Source organism: Amia ocellicauda, chromosome 11, assembly GCF_036373705.1.
Source record: "Amia ocellicauda isolate fAmiCal2 chromosome 11, fAmiCal2.hap1, whole genome shotgun sequence".
Classification (NCBI taxonomy): domain Eukaryota; kingdom Metazoa; phylum Chordata; class Actinopteri; order Amiiformes; family Amiidae; genus Amia; species Amia ocellicauda.
In genome coordinates, this window is record NC_089860.1 from 14,074,935 (window position 1) to 14,086,943 (window position 12,009).

A 12,009-nucleotide genomic window follows, 5' to 3' on the forward strand; every position below is an offset into this window, starting at 1 on the left:
AAACTGCCTCGGATTCTTTAAAAAATCTCCTAAATCCAATAGCCTAACCTTGAAGAAATATTAGTTTGCATTTATTTTGAATACATATAATATATTACAGTGCTGTAGTTTTTGCCCTTTTATTCTTGTTGCAGGGTTGTTGTTGTTGTTGTGGTTGGTATTTGGAAGAACCTCCTCTTATTAGTCCTCTGATTTGTCTGTAGAAGTCAAATATTTGCAATTCTCTTTTCTTTTTTTTCTTTTTTCATTTTCATTTTTTTAAAATATTTTGTGTAAATATATTGCCACATTCATATTTCATGCATTTTACTGCATTGCTATTGCACAGGTCCGGATTTATCCAGTAAGAGAGAAAGAGAGAGAGAAAGAGAGAGAGAAAAAAAAAAGTTAAATAAATAAACAAATCAATAAATAATTTGAACACCTTATCCAGCAATGCCCCCCAAAACAACATCCTCTCCAGTCATCGTGGGACAGCATTTGTTTCTTTCGTTTCTTTTACTTTGAGATTTTACTGCTTGTGAACGTCCTCGCTGCGAATAATCTTGTAGATGATCCAGTAGAAAATGTTAAAAATGAGGAACACCAGAGGGAAGGCCACTCGGGACACTGTGTCAATTCGCTTGGCACGACTGATGAAGAGTTTCCGCATCTCCTCGATGGTTTTCTCGGGTGGGTTGGTGGAGGTGGGGGCGTTGTTGTTGTTGCCTTTGATAGAGATGCCATCCTTCGCTTGTAGGCACGCGGGACCCATGCCATAGGCGGCGAAGCTGAATCGGCCTTCCCCAGCTTCATCCTCCTGAAACACAGCCGAATACTCAATCTGTTAGGAATCAAAAATTAATTATCTGTTTTTATACTTTTATTGTGTTGTCTCGGTATATACTTTTGCGTGTCAATACAGTCAGGTAACAAAACAAAAAAGATATGTATAAAAAATGAATGCAATTAATTGATGTATTAATTATTTGTATTTATATAGCTGAATTAATTGATTAATGTCGTTTTTAAAGCATTTGTAGAAATCAATAATAATTTATCGAGAACAGTCAATCTAGATTTGCATAGTTATGCCAAAAACAAAACAATGAGACCACCATGTTGAAATGTGGTTCACCTTATACCACCCAGGCTAGATGGTTTGGCAACATCTGCTGCTAAATATATGCAGAATATGAAATGAGAATATACTTAGGCTAGGTTAATGGAACATTGTGAGCTTGTTTTTGAAATGAGAAGACAGTATATTATAAAAATATCAACATTTATTGTCATTTGTATCAATTGCATTTAAAAGACAACATTTGAGTAAAAAGTACTGCATTGCTTATATTTTTAATCTGCATTACATTATACATTTGTATTGTTTTACTTGATGATTTAAAGAAGAAAACAAATAAAGGTTAAGGCCTATTGATTGCGGTTTTGTCCGAGCTTATAAGAAAGTACGGGATTCCTAAGTGTGCTTTCGCCTGTTTAAAATTCAAATCATGTGTAAAAAATGTGTTCTCTGACTAAATTAGGAATGCTCTCCTTCTGTGACTCAGATCCATTTTTAGAAACCTCGTCCTCTTTCTGTCCTTGCTTTTTATGCCTTTCCACTTTTAACTGTTAAAGTGCAAGGATGGATGCGCGTACACACACAACTAAAGACAGCTGCATTTGAACAGCGCTCATGTTTATGTGCGGAAGTTGAATGTTGGGACTCCCTGCCCTTTCTGTGTCCTTCCCTCCCTTCAACTCTTTATACCTATTACCGACGCGCTGCTTTTCCTCTGGTCATATGATTAATGTGCCCGACTCGCAGCCTGATGAGAAGTTATAAAGAGGAGTGAAGCCTCCGTCATTATGTTCACCCTACGTTGTCCCTTTCATCGTCTAAACCTGATTCATGGCTTTCTCCTAATTAAATTCCTGCATTAATGTGGTGTGTAATTCAGATTCCAGCGGTTCCAGCGTGCAAAAATAAAACATTGCCCTTCACACTGCAGTGGGAAGTAATTCATATCCCGACATCGCAGTGCAGCTCCCTTTCCCCTTTGCGAGAGAGAGAGAGAGAGAGGGAGAGAGAGGGAGAGAGAGGGAGAGAGATAGAAGGAGTGAGCAGCTTGTGCAACACGGTGGACCTCTTGGCTCCTTCATCCATCAAGTTTTTAGCTCATGACTAATGCGTTGATATCTCTGACTGTGCTGTTTTGATTAATGGCAAAGATTTAAAGGGGCTTTAATGAGAACTAGTTTGTTTTTGCTCTTAAGCTACTGAAGCATGTTGCCCTTTAAGCAATTATATGCACCATAGAGGGATTTAATGTGGTTTTGAAAGTGTCACACCAAATTGTTCCCTTATGATTATGATTCCACATGCGGTGAATGTTATTACATTTTCAGAAAGGCAGCTGTCTGTTAAGAGATACAAGGAAGTTTCATATGGGGAGTCCCAGAAGGTGGTCTACAGCATCTTACATTTATAACTAAATAAGCAAATAATCAAATAAATACTGAAGTAGTCACAAACACACCAGACTTTATACATGACTTTGCATTTAAAGGTAATACACTAAGTTGAATATTTAGTAACTCAGTGGGGCCTTAGAATATAAAAGAAAGTATAAGACACAAACACAGTGCTTAGTATTGCTCAGTCAACTATGTGTTGTATTGAAGTAATTATTAATACCCTCCGATTTCAGAGTTTAGGGATTTCTGGAAACAATTTGTCCTCAGGACGTGTGAAAAATCCACTCTGTAATCCTTATTCTTTAATGAAACTGCCTTGACTAATTTTACTGAAGATCTGTTTCCCTGCAGGACTGATTTTATTATCATATTATGGATATGAGCCATGTAATTATTGGACTGTATTTAAATGTCTTTCATAGCAGCTTGAATAAAAGGCTTGGGAGGGAAATGAGAAAGGAAAGCTCAACCATAAAAGTTTGGAAATCTCTTTTTTTGTTTATTTAAACCAGTATTTTTTTTTCCCAATAATGATCTATTTTATTCTGACTTCTATGTGAATTTCTATGTGAGTGTTATCAATTCTGGGAACTTTTAAGGATGCTATCTGATTAAACTTTTCACAGTCACTAGAAACATTTAGGGATACAGATGTTGGCAAACATATTGTTAAATATCTAGGTCAAAGAGAAAAAAAAAAGCTCTGTATAGGATAAAAAATTTCAATGATATTCGTATTGGATGCAATAATAGTACATCTCAGCAAAATTGAAAGATATCATCTGTGGCTAATGCACTTAATTTGCTTAATGACACATCACACTGTGAAGCACTGGGTGTAAGAAGATGTCATTTTGAAGAAATTAGATTTCATATTAAAATTAAAATTCATAATAAAACACCTTGAGATAAACCAACATCAAGAGCTGGAAAAGTCTGGTGAATTCTGCAAAACAGTCGTGTAAGGGCTGCAGTGTTGCACCATGATATCAGAACATCCCCTGGAGGTTCTATTAAAATGCCACCAATTTGAAATGGACTATAATAATAATATTACTGCCCAACATCAATGGACTAGACATTTTACATAGAGATGATCAACAGCAGGTAATTTCCAATAACAACACTGTTGTTCACCCTATGTCTGAGATACTTTTGAATGGCATTTATTCCTTGGAACCATTTGATACCCTGACAGAATAGTTATTGCCTCCTTAAAACGTGTTGCCTTTTTATAGACATTTAACAGGGTCCAAATATTGTCTCTGGAAGGCCTTGCTGTTCATAAATATTTTTTCAATTTATTTTTTATAGTCACACTGTTCTGCTGACACATTGTATATATATACTAGTTGATTTGTTGTCCAAGGTAGACATAACTTTTGACTTCTTCTAGTTTCCTTTGATCTACTTAAATGTTCTTAGTGTTAATAATGCTGTTGGACGTGACTTTGGTTTTACTCATGTTTATTTCAAGCTCAAGTTCACTTGAGAGTTCTTGAATTTGAAACTGAAGGTCTTCTGGTGTTTTTACAAAATTATTTCATCTGTACATTTTAAGTTGTACAAGTAAGCTCTGCTTATCTTGAGCCCTTTTTCTTCCTTCAACAATCTTTAACACTTATTCAAGAGATGTCATGAGGAGGTTTGGAGAGACTGTTCCTCCTTGACGTACTCCTTTGCAGATCGTGATGTCCTCAGTGACTTGGTGGAGTTGGATAGTTGATGTGTTCATTGAGACTTCTTGTTTCCCGCTGTCCTCACGAATGTGTGTGTATGTGTGGTTATCTTCCTGTGTATGTGTGTGCCTAAGTGAAAAATATATTTGGCACTGATAAAGTAAATACTGTACAATTACTTGCATACAATTATTTTTATTCTTGTCTGCTTAGCTTCCAGCACAAGACAGTTTAGATCACTACTTCAAGGGAAAAAAATCCCTTTGCCCCTGAAGTAACATTCATCTCTAATGAGCTGATTATCCTAGATCAATCAAGAGCTTTTCCCTAATGAGCTCTTGTCATTGCATAGCAGTGTAAGGGAGAATGAAGCCAAAAGGTTATGTTATTAAAATATCCCGGGGCTGCCATAATAAAGCGACAGGTTTGTATTGAAAAAACTAAAAGTAACATTTACAATCAAAAGTTTTGTAAGGCCAATGTTCAATTTCCCTTGTGTAAACATATTCTTTTGATTGATAGAAATCTAAATTGTCTAAACTCTGGGTGGAATACAATACATTTAATCAAATACAATAAGATCAAATTCCTTTCAATAATCAAATTTACTACAAATTAGTTTGAGAAAACTGATTGGAAGTATAATTGGGAATTAATGCATCATAAAAACAAAATTCTATTACCATACATAATTCATTTAAAGTTGATAAAAGTTTTAAGAAAATAGCAGTCTTAAAATGTGTATACACTGTAAATGATCTAGTATGGTAATTATCACCCACATCATTTAAAGGTATGTTAATTAGGTAAGATGGATGAAAATGGTAAAAAACGTGGTACGTGTAAAAAACAATAAATATTCTAAAAATGCACATTCCCGTACAACTAAATACAATGCAAATACTTGAACATTGCATTTAAATGTAGCTATATATGTTGTAGCTATATCGGTATTGTTGTATTTCCACGTGTTTCTATATTTTGCAAAGCCAATGTTTTGGTTGAAAAGTACGTTGATTTTTCCTTTGGAATGAAAATGCAAATCTCTTTCTAAATAAAATAAGCATTTTTTCCGTGAAGACAAACTGATTTAATTGCACTTAATCTGATAGAGGTTTTGAAATCAATATGAATCGCAAATCATAGAAATCTGCCAACATGTACAGTCTTTAAGAAAAATCTTGATATGTAATATTTTATTTGTTGGGCAAATTTGCAACTACCTTTTAATATTGCTGTGCTGTTTTTATTGTTTTAATGGCTTTTAATGTCTGGAATTGTATGCATTTTTATAATACTCATGTGTAGCTGACTATTGTTTTTATAGTGAAGAGCTTTGGGATATCCAGACATGAAAGACATATAAAATACAGATTATTATTATTGTATTTAAATTAAATGTTTTTAATTTTGCACAAACCGCCATCTTAACATTTAATACTAAAAACATGCATGGGTCGCCTATCTAGAATACTGCATTAGCATATTGTTTTGATTTATTTGAAAAGTCTCTCTTAACTTCAATAACTTGTGAACAGGTGCAATTCTATGGTATCCCAGTAGAGGGGGGTAGCAGCATTTATTTGCAGCTCAAAGCCCATTTCCCTTTGAATAAGGTCAGACAACAAAAGAGCATTATCTGCATAAGAAAAAACAGTTTTATGGTTGTATTGTTAAAGCAAATATCTGACAGCAGCTGCAGTTGTTGATTGACTGATGGCTTCTAAAGGCAGTTATCAGGGGCTCCTCCCCAGTGAATGTCAGACTATCAACAGTGGTCAAGGAGATTAATTTGAAAACGCCCAGTGCTTCTGCTGTACCAAAGGTGACTGTGGGATACATTTTTCTCCCTTCCATGGTCAAAGCTGTAGTTTAAGGGCTTTTATTGTACCGCCAGATTAATTAAGAATTCATTGGAATCGCTGGCGAATCCAATAGTGGATGTAAGTGTAATGTAAAACTTCTCCTCTGAGACACTTGATTAGATTTGTTCAAACAGCTTAATGGATTCCGCTGGCCAACACAAGCATCCTGACTGCACTATAGATCTAAGGTGATGCCCCTGTCTTGCTGGTTCCTTATACATTCAGGGTGTTCATAATCCCGTCACCAATCTAGATCAACCTATATATAGATCTATCACACACACATATAAAGTGACCAGCACATTTCTTCAGACCCTTTATGCAATCAACTAAAATTTGATCTTGACTGATTTCAAGACGGTTACAGTCGTATAGAGCGATATCATATCTGTCAAAAATAATTACATATATTTATACTGGGTGTTTTCAAGACTCCTGATTTTGTACACGCAGATCAACGGTACATTTGACACACACACAAAAGACATTTAGATCATTAAATCAAGTCGAGAAGCTTAAGCTTGCCCACAAGAGGACTTCCAGCACAATTACCTTCTGAAGAACACAAGTCTATGACCAAATGGTTAAAGCAGTACAAAAACAATGTTCTTGGCTGGCCTCCACTAAATATATTAGATGTATTTATTCATGTATTTATCATGTACTATTGATGTATATAGTACTGACAGTCATAACATTCTTTACTTTTTCATTTATTAAACAATACGGTGGACAACTTCATCAAGGGTCTGAAAGTGTCTATATCCATATCTGTATCACTAATAAATAAAACAATTAATCTTATTTCTTAAAAAAAAAAAACTAAATAAGAAGAGTGATGTAGTCATTAAAATGGATAAGAATAATTATAGAATTATTATATTACTATATTCCTCTGCTGATTTTAAATATTTGTTTAATATAATGTGCTGTGTTATAATTGGCCATGATAAAAGAAAACAAATTAAAACCTCATCTCTCTTGAACACTAATAAGGATACTCATTTCCCATCAATTATTTATGCTTATTGAAGAGAGATGCTCCTGCAGACAGACCACGGTTTTCAGATTAAATAAGTGTGGATCAGATTGTCCCGAGTCTCCTAGAAATGGAAAACTAATCCATGTTCACCTGGAACATGCAGCGCTGAGGGATTTGGGATTTCTGAAATGGGATTTGGGATTTATTTTGATCTTTGTACTATTTACATCACTATAATGGTATTTTCAGAAAGCCAGACTACTGCTACTTAGTTCATGGAAGTGATGCACTCAAATATTTCTAGCATTTTCTCTTCCTATTTTTTTCAGGAATTCAAATCCCTTTCACCTAGAAGTATGACTCTGCACAGTTGGCTTTTCCTCTTCGCCAGCAGCAGAACATCTTACTTTACATGATGGGTTCTCAAGCTTTGAGGTTGCTGTCTCATTCAAAGATACAACAGACTGAGCAGTGCATGGAAACCAAAACATTCGTTTACATTTTCAGCCTGTTTGTGACCTCTGAACCTACAATAAAGTAAAGGAATTAGCCATTTGCAACAAGCTATAATCAGCAATATACAGACGCCAGATAATATTCAGGGTCATAAGAGTCAAGAGATAGAACTTCGTAAAGCAATAGCAAGTCTGATCTTGGGTTTGACCTTTGTATATAGCTGTTTAAAACCACTAACACATTGTGACAATCCTTCCAAAAACAACCACTAAGGCCATCCCCTGTCACACCATCGAAAATCAGAATGTGACTTCTTAGGATCTTTTACATTTGCATAACCTTGGAGCAATGCAACGTCAGCTCTCTTGGTAAGACAAGAAGTCATGTTCTACAGTTTTAGGTTAAACCTAGATTGCTATCAGCTTTTGCATTAGATTTTGGTGTGGCAGGATCAGATATAATATTTTGAAATAAAGTCATACATACATATGTTTTGTTTATGCTTGTTAGCATGACAAGTTTATATTTATATGCAATTATTCAAGTTGACAGAGCCAAGGGAAAGAAAAATGCTACTGCCTGGATAATCAATATTGATTTCTTAAGATACCCAGTTAAGGAGTTTCAATTTTATTATGCAGAGTGGTCACAACACATTCATTATACTTTAATGAGCACCACCGAAATTTTGATGCTCATACTACAGCCAAAAATGGAAGGCTGTGATTTACTCAGTGCTACAGTTCACCTTCATTTTTGTATAAATGTTGTGGTGAATCAGAAGAGGACAAAAATACATTTCTAAGAATCCTCATGCTACCAGCATGTCATAATCTAATACCAAGAATACATTTGAATTTCCTAGATTCCTATTAATCTGCATGCCAGATGAAAATGACCCCTGGTAGGATATTTAGTTTGTAGAGTTTTTTTGTTTTTTGTTTTTGATTATCTGTCTAAAGAAAACATTTGCAATATATATATTTCATGTTCATGATAGAGAATGACACAAAATATTCTTTATGTTGACAAAAAGTTGGTTTTAAAAGAAAATCTGATTTCTTCAATACAGCAACATTAAAATAGTTACTTTAATTGAAGGCAAACGATCAATCAATCAATAATAATTACATAATCAATTAATAATAAATAACTACATATAAAACACAAATAGATATATTTATACATACAGATGTACGTAAATACATACATACGTACATACATACATAAAACAAAAATAAATGGTAATTAGCTGATGGAGAGATAATAATGTAAAAATAATATTTTTGAAATAACATTTATTTTTTCAAAGTGCAATAGTAAAATCTATCTAAAATCAGTAAGATGCCTAGTCATGTAAAAAATGCATATTAATATTTATGACATTTAAGATATGCCTCACAAGGAGCATTGTCTAATCAATTTTATTTAGAAATATAGTTTATCTTTATTTTTTTATGAGGAGAATTGTGTTATAGAAGTATGCCAGACTGAAGCATTAAATATTTAGTAGTAATATTATTTTAAATCAGATACCCACTATGTATAGATATTGTCCATCATATGTATATTTATTTCATTTTGTACTGAAGTCGTGATTCTATGCAGAAGAACAGAACTGATTAATAAAAAATTAGTTTAGTGTCCTGTGAGTGCAGGAGACTGATTAATGCTATAAATCATCTATGTCAGTAGAATTTATATGATCTGGTATTAAGCAACATCGACTGTGGCCTTTCTCTCCAGTGATCTGCTGTTCCTTTCAACATCAAAGTCCCAGTGGTCCAAATTGTATTTACTTATTTATTTTTCATTACCCCATCAAACTAACATTTGGTTTAGCTTAAGTTTGTAAGGAGTGATGTACTCATTGTTATTTGTACTCTAAATTAGAGTTCTGGGGGTGATTTTGGTGGCATCAAAATGTTCTTGAACGCTATAAAACCCGGAGCAAAACACACTGGATTCTGGGCACGTCTGTGCTTTGCGTGGGTGTTGTCTGAGCTCTTAGACTGATTTGTTACTCTGTTCCAAGATGCTATTTGTTGAAATTTTTTTAAACGTTATGTTTTTTTTCTCCTCCCCTGACAATGAAATAGATGCAGGTTCATTGTGCATGAGGTTTGCCGAGTGTGCTGATTTATTACCCCGTTGGTAATTACAGTACAGGGGACATGGAGAAATGATTAGCTCTCGTTTTTTTAAATTAATTCTGCAGTTTTGAAGTGCTAAACAGTGGCTGTGACATTCTTTTTCTGACTCATGCAATGAGAAGTTGCTTGTTCAGGCCTGACCTCTGCAAGAAATGAGAATATATATACCACAGACTGAAAGGGCAAGATCCTCAATTATAAGGGTTTGTTTTATGTTTTGTAACTTCATTAATTTTTGAACTTTGAAGAAAATCAAAATAAGTAGGTTGTAATATTTCAAAATAAGATATGTTCCTTCTTTGTCTTATGCTATAATTAGTACATAATTTATTTCAAAATACATTTAATGTGCCGCTATTTTAGTTTATTTTGTTAATATATATATATATATATATATATATATATATATATATATATATATATATATATATTGTCTTGCTCCTATATACAAGATTATCTTCAAGTTACTCTCAGCGTATGTTTAGGTGTACCAAGTCAGTGGAAACAATGGAACTAATAAATCTGTAGTGGCAGTCAAGACATTTTAAGATTTACTTCAACCTCATTAAGACAGTGCTTGGTGAATTACACACAATCCTCTGTGTCTGATTCTTTTAGAATGAACATGGAAAATGTAAATATACTTCCAGCCATCATTTTTTATTGAATTTTTTAGGTCTTCTTCAGAGAGCGTTCACTGTGAGGTAAAAGAACTATGAGCAGCTATTTAAAGTGAGCAAATTTGTTTCTTATGAAATTGACCTGGCAGAACATCCTTGGGTAAAATTATTGTTGGATTACTGTGCATTGGCCTGTACAAAGTGAAATGCTTCAGTGATGTATTCCTGGTGCATTTTCAAGTGTATTTCCATGAAAGTAATACGATCTCCTTTTCAATGGATGAGAGACTTTATATGTTTATCCTACAATGCTCAGCACGAGAAGCATGATGCGATGGCTTTTTGTTTACCACATGCCTCTGAGAAATAACCAGTGAAAAACTCAATCTTAGGTTTCGAATGGGCATTTGGAAGATGGGTCAAATTTGTCCATAAATTCTGTTTGGTCTTGTGTGGTCTGTCTTGTGCCACTGCTGTTGATTTGTCTTACGTTGTGATCTAGCAGAATAACTCCCATTTCCAAATGAAAATAGCTTCTGAAACAATTTCTTCAAAAAACTACTTACAAAAAGCCCACACAACATTTTGAAGTTTGGGGATACTCAAGACAACAGGATAAGCAGAGATATTGTATGAGATGAAGATAAGATTGCCTCAGGTTACCCTGAAATCACAAGAATCCCCTGTCTGCTGTACCTCATTTCCTCATATTGCAACCTGAGGGATCCTCAGAAGTGAATCTTTTCTAGGTCTAGATGGTTACAATGGCAAATAACAATGGAATGAGAAACAGCAACAGTGAATCGGTAAGGGCATGTGTGTTCTCCATCTGTCCACTGAAATATTACTATCTGAGTTTCTTTATTGTTTTGAAAGAGTTACCAAGCCGTGCCAAGTCGCAAAGCTCTCCCGTCTTATATTTTGGAAGGTTACTAGTTGCTTTTCGCTCCGATGGGCATTTAGCTGACTTGGTTTCGACCAAGGATGATCACTGGGTTTGGTACAGAGTGTCTTGGAAGCTCGGGATATATGGACTGCATTTTAAATAAATAAGGGAAGCAATTCATCCACACTCAACCATCAACTTATCGAACTTGTTTTATTCGTGGATCATATTTTTGTTTTAGTTATATCACTAAATCAACTTTCTGGACATTTTCACAGTTCCCTGTAACTCTTTTGTTGAATATGATTATCCTCGGATAGAGCCAGATCAGTAAATGATTACATAATAATGGATTCATAACACATTAATGAGCCCTTTGAATCAATACTCTCGGGGAAACATACTTTCGGCAAGCTTTTTTAATGGATGTTTGGAGAACAAGGGCACACACCTGGATGTGCAACTGACAACGTAACAATGGGCAGGCAAGATGGGGCAAACTATTCCTGTCCTGTCTTTGAAACGGAGAGAGTGGAAAGAGGGTGATTTACCTTGTGGTGTCGCCTCCTTCTTCGGAAGCGCAGCAGCTCCTTGTGTTGTCGGGCGATGAAGTTGACAGCAGCATACTCCAGCAGGGCCGAGAACACAAAAAGCAGGCACACTGCCATCCAGATGTCAATGGCTTTCACATAAGATACCTACACCCAAAGAAAAAAAAACAGCACCATTAAAGAGCAGAAAACATGTGCTCCGTATGAGCCTCCTGTGACACGGCATCCATTACAGCTAATGTGACAGTTGCACTCCAGGGGATGATGACCATTCAGTCTTCCCCATTTTGTGTATCTGAAGTCGGGTTGAACTAGGCCTTTTGTCTGCTTGGATACGATCCTGTTGTCTTTTTTTATTGA

General features: G+C 34.9%; 1 protein-coding gene across 1 annotated transcript in view; it reads right to left on the bottom strand.

Moving 5' to 3' along the window:
• Window positions 1-206: 206 nt before the first annotated feature.
• Window positions 207-12,009, bottom strand: part of glra1 (glycine receptor, alpha 1) — a 51,085-nt gene continuing 39,282 nt past the window's right edge. Inside the window, exons 9-10 of the mRNA XM_066716628.1 lie at window positions 11,650-11,796; window positions 207-799 (exon numbers count right to left, since the gene is read on the bottom strand). Of these exons, the coding sequence (XP_066572725.1) occupies window positions 512-799; window positions 11,650-11,796 (435 nt within the window). The 3' untranslated portion in view covers window positions 207-511. The remainder of the gene's footprint in view (window positions 800-11,649; window positions 11,797-12,009) is intronic.